The following is a 21762-nucleotide window of genomic DNA, read 5'->3' on the forward strand; positions in this document are numbered from 1 at the left end:
CTCTAACCTGGAAACGACTTTTTAATTGTTAGTTTTATGGCACCTCTTTTTTTTAATTAATGGGAAAATTAGCTGTGTCCTTCAGACCTCACAGTTCAAAATAGTGGGGTAAATTTCTAGTAGACACTCAACGAGACAGCCATAATAATACGAAAGTCATATGTGTGCTTCATGTGGAAGTAAGGCTGGCTCCAGGGGAATGCTTATATCCATATGTAGTAAGAGGAAAAACTCTGTGAAATGTTGTCAGAAAGAAAAAAATTCCCCTTGGCTAATCTCCATATGAGTTACAGGTATAGCCCCACCCCCTGCTTTTGGCAGCCATGACTGTGAGTAAATCAAATGAGTGGCTGAAACAGGGAGGGGAAAGGAACAGGCTGCTTAGTTAACACAGAGACTGAAAGTATTGTAACACTCAGCCCTCCAGTGTTTGAGAGGCAAAAGCAGTAAGTGCAGCAGCACCTGTCTGACAGAGAGAGAGAGAGGCACAAGCAAAAGGAGTTAACTCTCTAGGTGTGAGTCAGTCTTACTCTAACATACCCAGTGGAAGGAAGAAGAAATGTTTACTCGGTAGATATGAGCGAGACTTATCTTAAACGTGGAGCTTCTGTTTGGAAACATTTGTGGACTCTACCTTGGTAAGGAACTTGATTCCTTTTTCCCCCCCTGGATCTATTATTGACATTTTAGTGCTGTGTTAATCAATATATTAATCTAAACACTTAGAATAAATAGCAAATGTTTCTTGTTAGCCTTTTCTGCGTTGATTTGGAAGACCTAGATATTAACCCTTTCACTTCTAGATGTAACTGTCAGTTCACTGGAGTTTCAATATTAGTCTTTATTTTCATCTTGATATTCACAGTCAGTAAATATTTAGCTGATGATTTGATTTGGCTATAAATTAGACCAAAATGTAAAGAACCAGTTTCTTCCACCCTATAAAGCTAGTGGGAGGCATTATTGTAAATATATGTCAAAAATTAAATGTTGTGATGCAGCATAAATGAGGTAAACTTTGTGTAGAATGTTTTTTTAAATGGATCTACATTATCCAGAAAGAAAGTCTTGGTGTGGTTACTGGATGTTTTATTTTAACTAGGAGTCAGAGATTGACAGAGATAAGTTCTCTATCCTTTTCCCCCCAAAATGTTTCTTTTTATCTTGTAATCTATTTTTTCATTTTTGGGTTGGGAGAGGGAGGTAGAGGAGTGAACGGAGGAAATTCCATAATGGTTGAATATTTTTAAAGGAAAAATGAGTTTTTGATCCTGGATTTGAAAACCATTTACAACTACCAGTTTAAACAGCAACTGCATTCTTTGGTTCTACTTTATCTTACAGAAAGATGATGTTGTAATACCAATCTGACAATTTGGTATTGTATCTGTCCTAAATAGAAATAGGCAGTCAAAGACTTGATGGAATTTTCTCACAAGGATTCTATCTAGTGCCTTAAGCATATAATTCTGTAAGATGTCATCAAGACAAAGAAACATAAGGATTTTTTTTTCTTTTTCGTTTTGGTCCAAGTGAATGTATTCCAGTAACTTGTGAAAAGCTTTTGCTGCAACGCTGCAACGCTGTTGGCAGGATGTCGGCTTTTTCAGCCTTCCACGCCAAAGGATAAGAGGACGTCAGAAGGGAGCCAGGTTGTTTTGAGAGTTGTTTGTGTGTTGGAAGCCGGTGGGAAAGTTCAGGCTCCTCCATTTGGAAAAGGCTAGGCTGGGTTCCGCTCTTCCAACATGCGCTTTCCATTTTTAGCTTCACTCAGACGCAGACAGCAGCTCCTTCCTCTTCCTCTCCTTGTTTGTGACACTTTTTCTGAGGCAGCTTTTCCACAGGCACTGAGTGGTCTTGCGGCCATGACCCCAGATATTCTTGGGCACAGTACTGGCCTTGCAGAATTTCTTCTGTGAGGTGTTAAGAAAAAGATCTGAGAAAAGTAATGCAGATGCTGATCTTAGGGATTTCCCCCCATTCTTTTGGTTCCCTTATTATTATTAATTATTATTAATAATTATTATTATTACCAAGGCTGGCATTTTAAGATATTGCTTCAGTAAAGGCAACATAGTTTTATGCTGCCTTTTTTTTTTTTGGCTATTACTCAACTGTACCAACCGTACTGCATACTCTTTTAAAGTGCCACAGACTGCTGTGTTAGTCACACTGTCTCAAAGGAAACCACAGAAACTGAAGGACAATGAGGATTAAAAGATTTTTTTTTTCTTCTTTTCCAGGCTGCCACACAGTGTAGCTTGGACGTTGTGAGTTTCCAAACGCTGGTGAAAGGGACGGAGTGGGCAATGAAAATGGACATGGAGGATGCTGACATGACTCTGTGGACAGAGGCTGATTTTGAAGAGAAGTGTACATACATTGTAAATGATCACCCCTGGGATCCCAGCGATGATGGAAGCACCATAACTCAGGCGGAGGCGTCCTTGCCAAGGAACTTGACTTTCAAATATACATTGAACTGCAAAGAGGTAAGCAGCCATCTGTTGGGGAAGGCTGGATCCCAACAGCCGAATCACAGTGCTTTGGAAAGTGACCAGTTCATTATGCTTCCGCACGCTAACCACCTTAAAAAATGCCACTGGCATTTTAGACAAATCCTTATAATTCTTTAAGGAACTGTAAACAAATAATCCATCACTTAACACTTCCATGGCTAAGTCACACATCCCTAAAATTGGTTCTGTACCAATTAGCAAACAGTTAAATCTTCAGGCAACTGCATAAGCACGTTTAAAGTGTGGGTTGTGTCCCAGTTTCTAGGCTGCTGTCGGCCAGTCCATTCATTGCCTCTGGCCTAGAGATTAAAGTGCCTCAGTTGTACAATAGCTTTGAAAAGGAAAAAAATATAATTCCTGGAAATGTGTTTAATCATTTTTCTCTTCTTTTATGAAATTGCTTTATTCTTTTAATGAACTTGCTTTATTTGCAACTTCCTAAATTCTCAAAACTCTGGCCTACCTATTAAGAAATGTTGGTAAAATTATTGCAACACTGTGCTGTGTCTGCATGCCTTAAATTAACTATTGTTTATCTGGGGCAGTACTTTTACTTGTAGCTAGACATGCAAGTATCCTTATCTCTGAAGTGGGTACATTCTTTGTTGTTGTTGTTGTTGTTGTTTCAGAAGGGCTGGGAAAAAATGAGCCTGGATGAGCAATTGGTCGTGTGTTTACTCCGTATATACTAGCTATTATCGCTAGGTGTGATGTTCAACAGCATAATAATCCTAGGGACAACCCTTAATTTCTCCTTGTCCTGCGACTTGTGGTGGAGCAGCTATTACCTGTGTTACTACTATGGCTAAATATACTGACCACAGAGCTAAAAAGGGATGTAAATTCATTCTTGTCTCACTATCAAACGTGTCCTCCCAAAACAAGTATCATGGAAATGCATTTGCTTGTTTAATCCTGTGTCTAGAAATAGGGCCAGATCCTCAACTGAAATAAACTGATGCAGCAGAATTTGGCCCTACAGGGCAGGCTAGAATGCATAGTGGTTTGGCAAGAGGTTAAGGCTAAACATCAAGTGGGAGGGAAAAAGGTATCCTCTAGAAATCTGAAGGGGAAAAGGAAGCTTAAAACCAAAAAAGCCAAAAATTGCTCCTTGTTTGTGGGGTTTTTTGGTTTTTTTTTTTTTTAGTTAAATATTTTTGTGGTTTGGGAGATGAAGCTGTAACTCTGTGATTAACACATTTCCATATTCATTCTGGGTTGCTGACATGAATATGCAGTTTGGGATCGTTCTGAGTTTTAATTTTTTTTTTAAGTTGTTGAAAAGTTTTTCCAATTCTTTCTTATAAAATATGTCCAACTGGGATCCTTTTACTACAGGGAGTCTGAATACAGAACATCCTTTCTTTGTTTACCAAAGTTCCCCATTGTACTTGGCTTGTGCTGAGCGGCACATAGAGTAAGAAACAAAAGGAACTTTTGATTCCTCTCGTTTTATTCCATAGCTCTGAATGAAAGAGCCAATCTGATTATCGCCTTCTATTGAAGCTATAGTACTTCATTTGTAGGCTTGCGATCCACTAGTCACTTGTCAACGTAGTGAAATAGTTTGCAGATCGCGTCGGTCACTTTCATCATAGTACCTCTTATTAATTTGGCTCTAAACATTTCTTTTTCCGATTGATTTTAAGGTTTTGTTTTGCTCTTCTGCCCTCAATTTTAGTAACCTGGTTTTTGTGCATAAGTGTTTGAAGGATCAGACCCTTATAGAGGGAGTGAGAAGGGAAGATAAAGGGAGCTTGATTCTGATCTTACCCCGGGTGCCACATCAGTGTAACTCTAATGACTCTAAAAGTTATTTCTGAATTGCAAAGGGTGGAGGTACAAATTGGGCTCTGTGTGTGTGTACGCGCGTGCATGTGAATATGGATCTATGGATTTTGTGAGTGAGTTGTCTTCACTGTAAACTTTGGGAAAAGATTGCATATTTATCTTGAGGAAGGATGTGAGCACTGAGCCAATTTATTGACAAAACCATACAGTACATGGTTTATGAAATATTAAAGCTCTCATAATCAGATCTGTATTTTGTAACATATGTCCTAAGGGACTAGGAATACGACAGTGTTGTATGTGCAGACTTGGGTGGCTTTGTTTGTTTGTTTTGGGTTGTTTGGTTAGTTTATTTGCAGGGGGGGAAGGCTTTTTTTTGCGGGTTATTTTTCCTTTTCATGCATCCCTTAAAGACTTTTATTGAAATGTCAAGAGATTCCATGACACATCATACTTCTGTTTATTCTTGGACCTTGCCCCCGGGTTTTTTTTTGTTTTTTTTTGAAGGACACGTTTTTCACTAGGAACTCATTATATACGTCAGTATCTTTTTAAAATGAATTGTTTCTGCTCTTAACATTTGGAGTTGTTAGATTTACATGAAGACAGCTGTATATTTTTATGTGGCAGTTAGCTCTTTTCTCCACTTCAGCAATTAATGAAGACTAAAGTGATATACTTTGCAATATTACATGTGACTAATCTTTTTAAGATAACAATTTTAAAACAACGCAGAGTCCTTGTGGCACCTTAGAGACTAACAAATTTATTGAGGCATAAGCTTTCGTGGGCTAGAACCCACATCATCAGATGCATGGAGTGGAAAATACAGGAGCAGATATAAATACATGAAAAGATGTGAGTTGTAGCCAACAAAAGCTTATGCCCAGATAAATTTGTTAGTCTCTAAGGTGCCACAAGGACGCCTCGTTTTTGCTGATACAGACTAACACAGCTACCACTCTGAAATTTTAAAACAGTTTTTCAGGAAATTTCCTTCTGCTTCAATCTTAACACACTCCCTCCACCCCCGCACTTCTTAGTATAAAATATCAGTTAGAAGTTTGGGACCATCAACACACCATTTATCCTGTTGTTTTTACTGAATCTGGAAAAGGATAAATTATGAGGAGTTTACAGAATCCATTACCTGTAGCATAAGGTCCTTAATGCAGTACTTTCTATAATAAGGCTACTCTTCAAAGGGATGAGTACTGGATTCCGAGCTGTTTTGACCAAGTCTATTATAAACTGCTTTAAATATACACCTCACTAACCTCACGCACTTGCCCTTTTACAGATAATTCACCGAAGCTGTGTTTTATTTCTATCTTAGATAATTAAGGAGGATATAACCAGAAAGCATTTCCTCTCACTTTACCACTTTTAAAAAATAAATCGCAAGCTGCAGGTCTTGGTTCAGCTGCAGTTTTCTTCCAGTCAATTTAATAAAAATGTTCGTATGTTTCAAAACAAAATGCTAACTGAACCACCATTCCAGATTTACATTTACAATTATTATGAAAATATACTGTAATAAATTGAACCAGGGGTGAAAAAAACATGCTATTTATCAGATTTATTTAAGAGCATCCCCTTCTCTCACAACTAATGTGTTATTGGTTAACTCACAGCCCCTACTCCAAACAAAGGAGTGTAAATTCTCCTCAATTTTTTAAAATATCAAAATGAGAATCTAAGGAATACTGTTTTTTGTCTGGGAGCCATGACTTGTCAGGATGTGCTCTGTGACCCAATCTATTGACAAAGATGGATATGCTGAAATGGCAGGGAGGTCGGTGCTGGCCATAAAGTATCTAGTGGAATGGCTTCTGTGGGGGTAGATGAAGCATGAAAGTGTTGAAGCTTTTCAACTTCTCACTGATGTGTTTATAGAAGGCATACAGCAGCCTGCCCCAGCAGTAATTCATTAGGACCCTGGTCAGTTCCAATGGTGTTTCCTTCCTGGGTTAGGTGAACACTGTCATTTAAATGGCCTTTTGAACAAACCTGAGTTTAAGCAGAGTATAAAAAGCAATTATTTAACATCTACATATAATGCACCGATCAAAACACAGCAGTGCTTTCCTTGCAGACAGTATCAGACAGGATCATTGAAGATTCTGCAGCTTGTTGTTCACAATGAGGCAGCTGTCTGCTCTTCTAAATGCTGGCACCTGGTTATCTTAGCACGCAAGCATTGTGTTCATCCTATCACACACAAAGTGGGGTGAAAGTGTCTTAACTTACTTTAGTAAGGAGCATAGCTTATATACATCACAGAAGATATTTCAAATCACAAGTCCAACATGAGAAAATGTTTTTTATTGTAGAAATATTGTTTTTCTGATAATGGAATTAATTATAAGTGTTTGTGGCAGTATCAAGAGATTTGAAGTGTCTATACCTTTAAAAGAGAGAAACATAATTTCAAAAAACATTTTGAAAACAGATTTTTGTTTTGTTGCAAAGTTTAAAATTTTAAATCCAAAGATTTTAGAAAAATCCTTAAAGCCTTAACGTTTTTAGTAGTAGTTTACTTGTGAGAGTCATTATCAGACTCATGTTCATCCACAAGATGTGGTAGCTTCAGACAGTATCCTCACAGTTCACAAGGAGTGTGCTGAAGGACACCTTGTGGACAGAAGTTTGAAATGTTTGCTCTGTATCTGCTTTTGGCAACTAAGGCCCAACTTCCTTTCTGCTTTTGATCCGTAGCATTTTTTCTGATTTGTCTGCAGTCCTTGGCAACCTTGATTACCAACAAAGAACGAAGTACAATAACTAAATCCCACTACACTATGGCATGGCAAGAGTCTCTTTGATCTTGATTATGGCACAGGACCAGCCTCCTGTCTGGCATGAGATCTAGAACCCAGAGTTGTCTTGGTGTCATCAATGTTCCTCTGCTGGCTTGTGATTTTGAGTTTAATGCTACTTGTTCATAACAGTTGAGCTTTTAGAGACATAATTTATACTATACACTCTGATCAGAAACGACAGGTGGCAAAAAGTAGATAGTTAACAAAACAAAAAAGGGTGTTTAGACACGCATGTGTGCACGCACACTTCTAAAAAATATTATGCCAAAATATCTTCCATTAATTATTGGATGATAAACCATATTAATGTTTTATATATTGGGAAAGAATCAAATGCTGTACATATATTAAAAAAAGGATCTGCTGTGTCAGAGAAGCCAATATAGTAAATGTTTCAAGTTGACTACTTCAAGCAGTAGTGATTTCTAGACATTCTGAGAATTTCATTAGATATTTTAATTAAGACCAAGACATTTTAAAACTGTGAAAGAGCTAAAATATACTTTACAGTTAAACTGCTATGAACTTTTCTAGAAAGGGCAGATGGATGTAAATGAAGGTAGATGGGGAAGATGAGAAAGAACATCTGCCTTTTTCAACTCTCTACGAGAAATGTACAAGAAGGATAAAAATAAAACTGGGCCACTGAACATGTTTCAACTTGTGGTAGGTGTAGGAAAATTTCTGGAAGTCCCTTTTTCTTTCACTCTCCAGTCCAGATGCACAAATCTTTGTGTGTGTGTGTGTGCGCACGCGCACACACCAAAACACTTGCAAGACAGCATTACCATCTTCCACATAATCACCAATCCACTTCCCAATGGCCTATATGCTTGATTCCTCAGTAGTTCTTGTTCAGTTCTGTTTCCCTTTTCACATAAAACTTTGCTAAGCGTTAATTGTTTGTTTGCATTTCCAGTCAAGAAGTCAAATCAGAATATTTATCCATAGACAATGTACAATAGAACCTTACTAATTCTCATTTCACTAATACACAAACCAATAATGTGCTCTCATTCACACACACACACACACACCCAAACAGAACCATCATAGCCCCATTTTTCAGCAAAGATTTAATAGCAGAAACGGTGGTTGGGTTTCATGTTATAATGCATAGTCACGTTTACAAAATACCATGTACGATGCAGAACATTTGCTAGAGCACTGTGAAGTGCTTCAAGTAAACCTAAATGCTTACTCATCTGAACAAAGTACATAATTGTGATGATCCTTAATTTATTTGGTTAACTGTGTTTGTTTATTTGTGAATTTGCAGAATTCAGGAATCAGCAATGGGGTTCCAATTATTAGTGCCAATCAGCAAGGCTCTGCTGTAGTTCTATGGCACAATAAGAAGTATTACCTAGTAAGGTGTATGAGAGGACTGTATTTAATTGGCTTTACTATGAAAGTTCAGTAAGGTTACCAAACCAACAGCCTGTTTTATTTCTCCTCCCTGCTTCTTAAGCAGTCTTGCAAAGTCCTGATTTTTGGTTTACAAAATTATTCTGCTTATAACACATTGTTTAAATACACAAAAATTCAGAGGACTGGTGGAGAAAAGGGAAGGACAAAACCAAGAACTCAGCCATGTGTTGTAAAGGGTTACTCAAAGGCACGTTCTTCTGAATAATGATGAATTGCTTCCTGATTTGTGGTCAGTGACTTTTTTAGTGTAATTACTGTCAAGGAGGAAGCTGAACAGCTACAATATGTATCTTAAACTTGGTACAGCAGAGCATTTTCACCAAAAACCTACACTTCCTTGACCAGACCCACGTAACACATATTACAGGAACCTCTGTCTCTTTTAAAGACCGTAATCTGTGAGCACACTTTCCCAAAGTCAGTTCATATTATTTGTTGATTTTTATTGTATGGTAATGGAAGAGTTGTAGGTTTTGGATGTTTTTTCAGCCATTCAACAAGGTACCAGAGCAATAAAAGGGTTTTATTTTTATCTAGAAATAGAGACTGCACTGAACCCCTTTTACAAGAAAACTACAAGAGAGTGGTAATTTCAGCACACTGAAGTGCTTACTACTGAATATTTTTAGTTTCTGAGACTAGAATTTTGACATTCACCTTTGATGAGAAAAGCTACATCTGTAAGTGGTTGGGAGTGGTATTAGTATCAGTAGGTTAGAATTCTTTAATTTGCTGATCTTTTCTTAACTCTGAAACACCTGACCCTCTTGTTTTAAGGGAAAAAAATTGCTTTCAGTGAGTCTTTCTGTTTCTGCTTACAAATACAAACAAATTTCTGTATGGCAGTTTTTCATTATTTATGCACCTGAAGCTCTTTTCACTACTGGCCTCCATATTTTTCAGCAAGAAACTGTAAGTTGACATAGTTTTTCATATCAGATGTCAATGTGGCTGTTAGTTTATTTCTGCTTTTCTGACCTCTCATCAAAAATATATTGGGCTTGGGCTTTTTAGTAAGAACAAGAGTGACTTTTGTTTTCTGTTGAAGATGGGCTGATCATTTGCTCTTCTCCTTGCAGGTTACTGGAGTTGTAAGTAAAGAGTACATCCCTAAAGGAACACGTTTTGGACCCCTGGTAGGAGAGATCTATACCAACGATACAGTTCCCAAGAACGCAAACAGAAAATACTTTTGGCGGGTAAGCAGGAAAAAAACAGCTCCATGTTGATGCAGTAATCAGATCACTAAATGAGTACTGCTGAAAAGCTGGGTCACTTCCTGTTTCAGACCTGTGTGAGTGCAGGGGGCAACTTCTTTACTCTGCCATATATGAACAGAATTCTGAGAGAACAGTGGTGAACTAAGCTGAGTAAACTTCTGGCCCTCTTGGAAATGGGGACAGTGTGGGTGGAGAGTGAGGGAGATGCACAACAGCTCTTGGCTCTGTCTTCTGCAACACATCAGTGCTTGATCATATAAAGAAATAGCTCTGCTACTTGCTGCCAGGGTAGGTTGATTTGCATTTCTACACAAGGAAATAGTAATAAGTCCTTCTTTAAGACTTAAGAATGTCATGTATTCTTGATTTCTAGCTAATACATACTTGAGAGTGAGTAGGATGTATTCTATAATTATATAATCTTTTATGCTGGAATTATTAAATTCTGAATAACTTTTTAAGCATGTTTCAAATTCAACTATTGTAAAACAGTGTTTATCTCTTCAATATGTGTATTTTAAATGAACAGACATTTCTAGGGCCAGTTGAGAAAATGTTGCCAAACTGGCTGCCTCATCATGGCCATGTACCCCACTAATGGCAGGCAGAAATGTTAATGTGATGTTTACTGCTCATAAGGTAGTTCAGCATGGTATGGAGTAGGAGTCTGTGTGTGCTAACTGAGCACTCTGTGTTGATAACTTAGGCACTGGAGGAGTGCCTTAGGCACTCCCTGGAGGAGTAAGGATAGTCTCCTTCCCTTCCCCCCTCCATTTATCTTCTGCCATCCCTTTCATTCAGCCCTTCCTTCCTTCCTTCCTTCTCCTGGTGATTGAGAAACCTCAGTGAACTAATCCCCCAACTTCCTCCACAAATACTTTACCAGTTCTGTATACATCCATTTTGCTCCATCTTCTTCCATGGAACTGAACTTGTTGCCCTCAGATCACTAAGCCGGTCTATCACAGGATTTGATGCAAATATGGGTGAGTGGGAAGAGAGATTTGTACTCTGTATCTGAGCCTTGCCACTGGGAGCCTAATCAAATGGCTTTTTAGTAAGCCTCAGGTTTGCTCTAATTGTCCTGGCACTTGCTTGCATTCTTTATATAGAAAGACTACTGCTACACTGTGCGTGCATAAAAGCATAACTTTACTTTTAGGCCTTGTCTACACTGGCCGTGGTGTATATTATATGTGTAGCTACACACTTCAGTAGAAAGCGGGCTGCTTCCACACTGCTGCACGCGACAGTGTCAATTCTACCACGAGAAGGCAGTGGAGAAAGCTTCTGACAGTGTAGACATGGGAGGAATGACTTGGGCACGTAGGGAACCATGTACGGTACATACCCTAATGGTCTGGAGTGTCTTTACTCGCCTAAGCAGTGCCTTGTCAACTACATTGCTGTTTATACCTGTGCTGGGGGGCATGCAGGATGCATATTCTACATGCCGCCCTAAGTGTAGACATAGCCTTAGTGAGCTTTTCTGTAGCTCTTTTTGGGGCCTCTAAGGAAAAACTAAGTTAAGTAATTACCTCATTTGGGTTTTCTTATACTTTCTCCCACACAATTTTACTCATTGGCACATGGATAATAATTAACATAAATGTTCACACAAGGTGCAGGAGTGTTTTTACGCTTGTGAGACAAAGATCTTGTACTTAATTACCAGAGTCGAGGTCCCAGAAGGGACTTAGGTGTTGCAACACTCAGCTTTGCCACACCTAACTTTTAGATGCCCTGCTGTCCAGTGGAATCCTCTCAACCCTGAGTTAGGTGTCCAGGCTCCTTGCGCAATGCATAGGAAGAGTTAGGTGCTAAAACAAGGGTTTCACAGATGCAAGCGAGTTGAATGAGGAGTTGCCTAAACTAGCCCATAGGAAATGCTGAGGAGAGGGAAGGTATTTTAGGTGTCTATCTCCGCTCAGGCTTCTTCTGGAGTTAGGCACCTAAGCCAGGTAAGCCCTTTCTCACGAAAAAAATAGAGATAGAGACAGTCACCCACCCTATACCATTATAGCCAATAGTCCAGTGGTTAGAGCACTCACCTGGGCCATGGAACACCTGTTTGCAGATACCTGCTGTGCCTGGTTTGGAGCAGGGCCTTGAACTTGAACACCAGCCTATGGAGTAAATTTGCTCTCTTTCTGAACTAATATTTAATACCAAGTGGAACAGCTCCAAGAGGAGATTGAGCACTTCTCACTCCAGAAGAGCCAACAGTCTGGTGGTCAGGGTATGCACCTGGAATATGGGAGACCTGGAGTCAAGTCTCTGCTCAAATTGGGCAGGATGGGAATTTGAAAACAGGTCTCCCACATCCTGGGTAAGTACTCTAACCACCAAACTATTGGGCTTTCTAGGACACCCGCACACCAGCCAGCCCCAAAAATTCCCCATCTGGTCACTGCTGGCTGGCTTTTTGTGTCAGGCCCAGTCCAGTAGGCATGGTCTGAAAACGCCTATCTGGCCCCACAGATGGGGAAGTGCCTGTTTTTTGACTTAGGCATGAGGTAGGGTGCCACACAGCTTAGGAGCATCAGGCTTTCAGCAATTTTGCACATGCCCAGCAGCAGAAACTTAGTTGCCAGCAGAGACATTGCCAGCAGAAAGTCAGGCATGTGAGGAATTTGGGTGCCTATAATGTTTACTTGGTAGCTGACTGGGTGATTTGAGGAGCTAAGTGTTAGACTTAGGTGCCTTTGTGGGGCTAAGTCCAACACCAGGAGAAAAGAATAATAACTTTTGTGTAACATTACCTGTGGGGAATAATTCAGCAAATATTCAAAGATGGTTTTTAACTATTTTCTAGGATTTTAGTTATATATTGCTGTAAGAAAGATGACCTCATTTTTGTGATGTTACTTTGTTTTAATGTAAAGCTTCTTGGAAATAATATAGGAGTCTTCTAAGGGTCATTAAACTTACTATTATAATCTCTTGATTCAGTACAGACACACTGCCGTAACTCAAATGAATTCCTTCCTCAGGGATTGAAACAGTCTTGCACATGCAAAGGAAGCTGTGGGAGATAACTTCCCACATGCTATAAAAGGCATCCTGATTTTGCTGGCAGGAACAGGAACATCTGCTCTGTGTGAACATAAATGTTCCATGCAAATTACACACACGGATAGGAGAAGGGGGACATGAGGGCTGTGCAAACCTCAGAGTGACATCATTTCTTGTAACTGTACTATGAGTCAGCACATTTTTAATCTTCTTGATAATATATGGAAATCTGGTGAGATGGCAGAATAAGGTTTTGTGGGGGTGTGTATGTGACCTCATGATACTGGTATTTTCTTTTTTTAAAAGAAGTACAGTAAATTGTACTATCTATGGAAGGGTAACTGGAAGACCTTCAGTGTAGCTTTAGAAAGCAGCTTCCGTCTCTAGTAGAAGTGCACAGCAATGGAACCCCAAGTTCCTGGAAGTTTGCAAATCGGAGTAAACAAAGAAACTTGAAAACTCCTCTTGATAGCAGAATTCACCCGGCTCTGTTCCATTTTCTCATAACAAACACACCGCAAAATCTCTCACTAGCTTCTTTGATGAAGCCACATGTATTTCCCCCTTCTCAATTTACAGGAAGTTACTCTTAAAAGAAAGTGATTCTGGTGTTTACTGCCTGCATTAAAGGGCCAGGCTGTCTTTTTCCCTTTTTTTTTTTTTTTTTTTCTTCTCAGTTGACTCTTGCAGTTACTGTTCAAATGAAAAAGAAAGTAGTATGAGCATAGAGACAGAGAGAGATGTATTTCACTGATGAGATCAAACATATTAGGTCTGTTCTTTAGAAAGAGAGAGTTCCTGCCTCAAAGAGATTCCAATCTAAAATCCAAATGGCTCAGTCTAAGACTAACTTTTACCCGATAACTTATTGTGAAACTCAGGCATTCTTAAATGGCTTATTTCATCAAGTAGTGGCTGAACTAATTATTTCCACAAATAAGCTATCTTAATTCTAAAGGACATATTTGTTGAGTTCATTAGATTTTCAGTTAATTTTCATATTCTTATAACTTTGTCAAATGACATCTTCACTCATTGAATTGGGTTTTTTTTCTTGTGCATGTTGCCAAGCAGTTTTATACGGTTGGGTTTGTTTTTTTTTTAAAGTATATGCCTAAACATGCCTATTGAGAGGAAACATGACTTTCATACTGTCAAATGCTGGCCCGTTGCCAGGTCTTCAGTTATGGCAGGTGAAGTTCACCTTAGCCCCACCCAGCTTTTCCAGAAAAAAGCTACATTCCAAGAGTGAGCAAGTGTTACTTTAGGACTGTTGAGGGTGGAGGATGTTTGCATAGTTTAAACCTTTGGGCGGAGGTGGTAGGAAACTGCAAGTACAGAGGCCATAGAATAAAACGGAGAAAGAGACTGTGTTTGACGTAGCCTAGCTAGTCAGTCTTATACACAGGTGACTCAAAGCATTAATGCAAGCACACACTCAAACCTGAAGTCAACAGTATCCCACACTTGTTGGATCATAGCAGCAGAAAAAGACCTCTAAGGTAGACTTACTTCAGACAACTCTTCATGTTCTGTGGCTTTTATGTGTGCACATTAATAGAGCAAAACGTTGACTAAACATAAATGGAAAAGGTAACTGGGAGAATGTACCTAATCAAGAATGAGCTTTATTACTCTTAATGCTGAGAATGTCTTATTTGGAAAGGGGACACCCATTTCTGTATTTATTTTGTTGGTTATTTGGTTGATCGTGGTTTTTTTTGTTTTTTTTTAAAGTAATCTCTTATTCGCCGTATGTACTCTGTGTGTGTGTGTGTGTGTGTGTATACACTATACACTTATATTCATAATATTCTGCCCTCATTTAGATCTATTCCAGGGGTGAACTTCACCACTTCATTGACGGATTTAATGAGGACAAGAGCAATTGGATGCGCTATGTGAACCCAGCCCATTCTGTTCAGGAGCAGAATTTGGCAGCTTGTCAGAATGGAATGAACATCTATTTCTACACTATCAAGCCCATCCCTGCCAACCAAGAACTACTTGTGTGGTATTGTCCAGACTTTGCAGAGAGACTGCACTATCCTTCCTCCAGAGAGCTGATGATGAATCTCAGTAAGTGGATTACAGCATAAACAAAGAATGCTAGTAATGTCTCTTCTGCCTATGTGATCTAATAATATATTGTATAATTATATAGCTGAATCATCTGTTGTGTCACAGTAGGTGGTTTGGAGTAGAAAGAAGGAATTTAAAAACAGTTTCTTGTGCTGTTTAAATACAAACAGATGATTAAAAATTTAAAGTTATTGGTTTATAATCTGAGAATTATCTGATGAAATCCTACACAGACCATTCCTCTCCCTCTCCCCTCCCTTAAAAATAATTGACATTGCTGCATGCTGAGACTTTAGAGATTCCAGGTTTCATGGGTCTATTTAAAAAAATTCTGCTTTGAAAATGTTCACAAAGGGATGTTTCAGAGTAGCAGCCATGTTAGTCTGTATCCGCAAAAAGAACAGGAGTACTTGTGGCACCTTAGAGACTAACAAATTTATTTGAGCATAAGCTTTTTTACATGCGTCCGGTGAAGTGAGCTGTAGCTCACGAAAGTTTATGCTCAAATATATTTGTTAGTCTCTAAGGTGACACAAGTACTCCTGTTCTGTTCTTTTTACATAGGGATGTATATTTGGGTTCCAAATGGACTGTCCTTACTATGCAAGGAACTGGACCCAGGCCATGTGCATGTCTTCCAAACCTTTATGTCTAACTTCATTTCTGATAACAACAAAACTCAATTCTCTCTCGAATCAGTTATAGTGTAGTTTAACACAATGTTGTTGTTTTTTTAATTTCTTTCCATGTGTGTCAAAATTGCTAACGGTGTGAAGATGCATTCCTTTTTTTAGCTGTATGTTCTGCCATGGTTTCTGACCATCTCCAACTTTAGACTTTTATCCCTAGATTTGATACACTACTGGGGTCTCATCCAGCGTTAACTGAAAGCAGCAGAAAGACTGCCATTGGCTTTAATCAGACCCTTAGATTCAATTTTCTGTTAGCCTTATAAATAATATGCCTATATATATGTAAGAGTTGGAAACAAAAATTGTAATGCATTTATTTTTATATGAAATGGGATTTACTGCTATCTGGTGATGGAGAATGGGTTATCAAATATCAGTATTAGTTTGGGGGTGGATCAAGATAAAAATGCAGTCCCCATCTTTGTATACAGCACAGACTGCTCAGGAATTGCCAATACACATTTCTCCTCCTTTGTACTTTCATTAGTTGCTTCCCACCCCCTTAGTGATTACAAAGCATGTTTACTCTTTTGAAACACTAGAAATGCTTATTTAGGTACTAAGGATCTGAAGTTCCTAGGTTCCTTACTCAAACAACATTGATTTGCTGACTATAACCTTATCTCAAATGTCATTTCATTAGTTACCATGCAATTTGGTCTCCTGTTACGCCTAAACTGTGCAGGCCTATCCATGTGACATGTCAACAACATTAGAGGTTCATTGGTTCACGTGTACAAGTAGTTTGCAAACATATAATTAGTCACATTTCAAAATTTATCTATGCATCCATTTTTTTCCATCTCTGCTGGCTTTTTGTGTTACCTGTACTCCCCACTGATACAGCAAGATATTTGTAAAGTACTGACAAATACTGTGTTGACTATTGTCTAGATCACTGTGTGTGTCTGGAAGCATTCAGCATCTGTATCTTTATGAAACTGTTCTGTAAAAGTAGGTTTTAGACCTGGATTGGAGCCACTAGCAGTGTAAGGAAGTGTACTGTTTCCTAACAGTTTTGTGTACTTGAAAATAGACGACAGAGAACATCCTATATTGGCATGTGGATGGACATAGAGACTGATAGGTCTCTTCCACTTCTGATTTTTGACATTCCTTAAACTCTCTATCATTTTTATTAACTATATTTAAATTAGAGATTGTCCTTGCCTTGCACATCTACAGTTTAGCAATACAGAGAAATGAGCATAAGTCCTTTAGTTTTTTAAATGGGCTTCCTTCCACCGTTAGTACTGGCCCTCCCCTGTTAAAGCAAATCTTGTCTACACTCTTCCCCTTCCCTCCCCTCTTCCCCGCCCCATATCCCTGGGACAAATATGTTTTGGGCAATGAGGCCTACAGTCTGGCAATAAAACCTTCACAATAGGTTGTGTCCAACAACTTTTCTGACCCATTGGACCATCAGACGTTTGTGGTCTGTTCATTGAAGGTATAATGTAGCATTGCAATTCATACAGTGGTGCTGGAACAATTTTTGTAGTGGGGGTGCTGAAGGCAGAAGCCATGTATTTGGGTTGTTATTCCTACTTCAAACCAGGGGGTGCAGGAGCACCCCTAGATCCAGCACTGATATTTCTCCAGATTTAATATTAGAGAAACTACTATACCAGGAAAAACAACAAGGAGTCCGGTGGCACCTGAAAGACTAACAAATTTATTTGGGTATAAGCTTTCGTGGGCTAGAACCATACCCAAATAAATCTGTTAGTCTTTAAGGTGCCACCAGACTCCTTGTTGTTTTTTGGATGCAGACTAACACAGCTACCCCTCTGATACTATACCAGCACTAATTTCTCCAACCTTCCAGAGAGACCTCAGTGGCAGTCTCCAAGCTAGGAAAAAATCCAAAAGGCCTTGTCCTGGACTGTTAAGATCCTGCACAAGCTGTAGATTTTAGACTTTTTAGACTTTCCAGCGATAAAATAATCAAAGAATTTCCTCTAGCTTAACTGAAGCCCTTAATTGAAGGAAGTTATCAGAACCACTACATAGAACACACACATAGACACACTCACTTGCCTCCATGAGGACAAATTTTTAACTTTAAATATAACCTTTCAAGTTAGTTCATTTAGGCTCCAATTCAGGAAAGAGTATGTATTCAGGACAGCATTTAAGCACATGCTTAATTATGAGCTTTAGTGCTTTCCTGAATCAAGCCTGAGGCCCATGTTCTGCAAACATTTATGCACAGTGGGACTACTCATTGTAGTAAAGTTGATCATACGCATAAGTGTTTGCAAGGAAATACAAGGTGTTTGTAGGATCAGGGCCCTGATTTGTCTTAGGGGAAGGAAGTATAATCTTACCATTTACATATTTTTGTCTTCCTTTTTTCTTAATCTATTGACATTGTTTTGAATCAAGATTTGAGTAATAACAACAAAGAAAATCACCTTCAAATAGTTCCTGTATTACATGTTGTGCAATACATGTTTTAGGTGTGGTGACACATGATTTCTACATTCTGTGGACCGAGAAAATAATTTCCACTATTTCAAACCTGCTGCACTTACTGAATAACGATTCCAAATGAATCCTGACAGTCACTAATAGTCTAAAGCCTATCATGTTTTAATATAACTGGCATAGACTCAGGAAATTTGATTGTGGTCCCTCATGTTCTGTGGAGCACCTCAATTTTAGAGTTGTGTTGAGGCTGTTTTTTGTTTTTGTGTTTTTGTTGACTTCTCCCAAATAGAATCATGTTGAATCAGGACATGACTGTGTGATACAGTGTCTTTCATTGCATCATAAGATGATGCAACAGCCTGCTGTCCTAACAAGTTTATCCCATCAGACAAACACAGGAAGGTGACACCCTATTTTGATAAACCTGTGTGAAAGGTTTGGAAATATAATTTGCAGACCTAACAAAAGCCTTTTCAAGAGAGAAAAATGTTAAAGGGACACTGGCTGGGTTAAAAAGAAATCAATACCTGTGCTATCTATGTTAACTTTTGAACAAAACATTTTTTAAAAACTCTAATCTAATTTTCATTCTTTATCCTGCCTCTCTTACATTTTGTACTTCTTTGCTTAAAACAGTTAAAATAGGCTAGTTATTTTCCCATTTGTTTATGGTCAGTTTCACTTTCTGGTTTTAATGTAGTTGGACAATGCTACAATGTTTGGGTTGGCAGGAAATAGTAAAAAAAAATTGGAATCTTAAAAAGGTCATGGAAAGATTTTATATAGGTTTTGTAAGAGACCTAAATTTGGGGCTAAATTTGACTTTATAGTGCCCCTTTAAAATGTTGAGAATTAAGTTAAGGCCTCTTTCAAAGACCTTCCTTATGCAAAACATTTTTTAAAAAATCAAGTCACACAGTCTTGGACCCATTTAGAAAACAGATGATCAAATTATATACTTGTAAATGTTGGTCTCCATTCTCGGTTTGAGTGGAAACGTTCTTTGTTTTGCCTACTTCAGAACTTCTAGGTTCTCTTTCTACTAGCAAAGGAGGTTCTTAATTTAGATCGAAAATGTGAATCGGCACAATTAAACTTCACCACTCGAAGTGTTGAGTAGCATTTTACTCTTGAAATGACTCTACCCGCCTACAACGGTTTTTCAAGTTTTTAGAAAAAAACAGATCTTTTGTTTTTGTTAACTATCTGAAGCTACAGCTAGGAGAGGCATAAATGAGAACAAAAAGAACTGACAGCTATTCAGCTCGTTGTGAAAATAGGCCCCCAAATCCATAAACTGGAAGGGGCTGAGGGGCTTCACATAGCCTTTCTTAAACATTGTATTAAAACTTTTGAGGAACAAGTGTTTTGCATCTATCTCTTACTCTTCTAAAGCCTGATCCAATATCCATTGAATTAGGTTGGAGTCTTTCCACTGACTTCAGTGGGAGCTAGCTCAGGCCCCTGTAAGAGGAGCATCTTTTTGTCAGTTCAGTAACTTAATGATGCAATCCTATGGTTCCTGTTTGTCACAAACCTATCAACTATTTTGTCTCAGACCAGATGTGTGATAGTGTATGTGTACAATAGGTGTTGTTATATCACCAATGCTTAAAGGAAAAAACCCACTTTGGTAAGGAATAATTCAATTTATGGGTACTTTCAAGAATAAAAATTACAAACCTCCAAATCAACTTCAACCCAAGTTTCAATCCAGCTTGCCCAGTAGGACATAGGAGCCTTTCTGTAGGGGAATACTACCAACCACCTGACCAGGATGGTTATAGTCGCTGTGAAATGCTCAGGGAAATTAGAGAGGCTATAAAAATAAAAAACTCAATAATAATGGATGATTTCAACTATCCCCATGTTGAATGGGTACACGTCACCTCAGGACAAGATGCAGAGATAAAGTTTCTTGGCATCTTAAATGACTGCTTCTTGGAGCAGCTAATCCTGGAACCCACAAGAGGAGAGGCAATTCTTGATTTAGTCCTAAGTGGTGCACAGGAGCTGGTCCAAGAGGTGAATATAGCTGAACTGCTTGGTAATAGTGTCCATAACAGAATGAAATTTAACATCGGGGTGGGGAGGGAGAGGAAACATACCAAAGCAGCCCAACACCATACCATTTAATTTCAGAAGGGCAACTACCCAAAAAAGAGTAAGTTAGTTAAACAGAAATTAAAAGGTACAAAAGTGAAATCTCTGCAAGTTGCATGGAAACTTTTTAAAGACACCTTAATAGAGACTCAATTTAAATGTCTACCTCAAATTAAAAAACCTAGTAAGAGGACCAAAAAAATGCCACTGTGGCTAAACAACAAAGTAAAAGAAATAGAGACAAAAAAGCATCTTTAAAAAGTGGAAGTTAAATTCCATTGAGGAAAATAAAAAGGAGCATAAACTTTGGCAAGTGAAGTGTAAAAATATAATTAGGAAGGCCAAAAATGAATTTGAAGAACAGCTAGCCAAAGACTCAAAAAGTAACAGCAAAAAAATTTTTTTGGAGTACATCAGAAGCAGGAAGCCTGCTAAACAACCAGTGGGTCCACTGGACGATAGAGATGCTATAGGAGCACTCCAGGACGATAAGGCCATTGCGGAGAAACTAAATAAATTCTTTGCATCAGTCTTCATAGCTGAGGATGTGAGGGAGATTCCCAAACCTGAGCCTTTTTTTTTTTTTTTTTTTTTTTTTTTTTAAGGTGACAAATCTCTGGAACTGTCCCAAATTGAGGTGCATTAGAGGTGGTTTTGGAACAAACTGATAAGTTAAATAGTAATAAGTCACCAGGAACAGATGGTACTTACCCAAGAGTTCGAAGGAACTCAAATGTGAAATTATAGAGCTATTAACTATGGAATATAATCAAATCATTTACATCAGCTTCTGTACCAGACGACTAGAGGATAGCTAGTATGATGACAATTTAAAAAAAAAAAATTCCAGAAGTGATCTCAGAAATTACAGGCTGGTGAACCTAACTTCAGTATCAGGAAAAATTGCTTGAAAGTGTAGTATAGAACAGAATTATCTGATACATAGATGAACACAATTCATTGGGGAAGAGTCAGCATGGTTTTTGTAAAGGAAAACCATGCCTCATCAATCTATTAGAATTCTTTGAGGGGGCCAACTAGCATGTGGAAAAGTATAATCCAGTGGATACTTAAACTTTCAGAAAGCCTTTGACAAGGTCCCTCACCAATGGCTCTTAAGCAAAGTAAGCAGTCATGGGATAAGAGGGAAGGTCCACATGGATCAGTAACTGGTTAAAAGATAGGAAACAAAGGGTAAGAATAAATGGTCAGTTTTCAGAATGGAGAGAGGTAAATAGTGGTGTCTCTCAAGGGTCTGTACTGTTCAACATATTCACAAATGATCTGCAAAAAAGGGATAAATAGTGAGGTGGCAAAATTTTCAGATGATAGAAAACTACTCAAAATACTTAAAACCAAAGCAGACTGCGAAGAGTAACAAAGATCTCATAAAACTGTGCGATGGAACAACAAAATAGCCGATGAAATTCAGTGTTGATAAATGCAAAGTAATGCACTTTGGAAAACATATCCCAACTATACATATAAAATTATAAAGTTTAAATTAGCTGTTGCCTCTCAAGAAAAAGGTCTTGGAGTCATTGTGGATAGTTCTCTGAAAACATCCACTCAATGCGCAGCAGCAGTCAAATAGCAAACAGAATGTTGGGAATCATTAAGAAAGGGATAGATAATAAGACAGAAAATATCATAT

At 38.4% G+C, this 21762-nt stretch overlaps 1 protein-coding gene across 2 annotated transcripts in view; it reads left to right on the top strand.

Moving 5' to 3' along the window:
* The first annotated feature begins 479 nt into the window (after window positions 1–479).
* The window catches only part of PRDM1 (PR/SET domain 1), a 30320-nt gene continuing 9037 nt past the window's right edge, over window positions 480–21762 (top strand). The window contains exons 1-4 of one of the 2 annotated variants that reach the window (XM_073336905.2): window positions 480–638; window positions 2244–2492; window positions 9643–9762; window positions 14628–14877. In XM_073336905.2, coding sequence (XP_073193006.1) covers window positions 2310–2492; window positions 9643–9762; window positions 14628–14877 — 553 coding nt within the window. In that variant the 5' untranslated portion in view covers window positions 480–638; window positions 2244–2309. Of the gene's footprint in view, window positions 639–1689; window positions 2493–9642; window positions 9763–14627; window positions 14878–21762 lie in introns of those variants that run through there. The other variant, XM_073336904.2, reaches the window with a different exon arrangement.

This window comes from Lepidochelys kempii, chromosome 3, assembly GCF_965140285.1.
Source record: "Lepidochelys kempii isolate rLepKem1 chromosome 3, rLepKem1.hap1, whole genome shotgun sequence".
Taxonomy (NCBI): Eukaryota; Metazoa; Chordata; order Testudines; family Cheloniidae; genus Lepidochelys; species Lepidochelys kempii.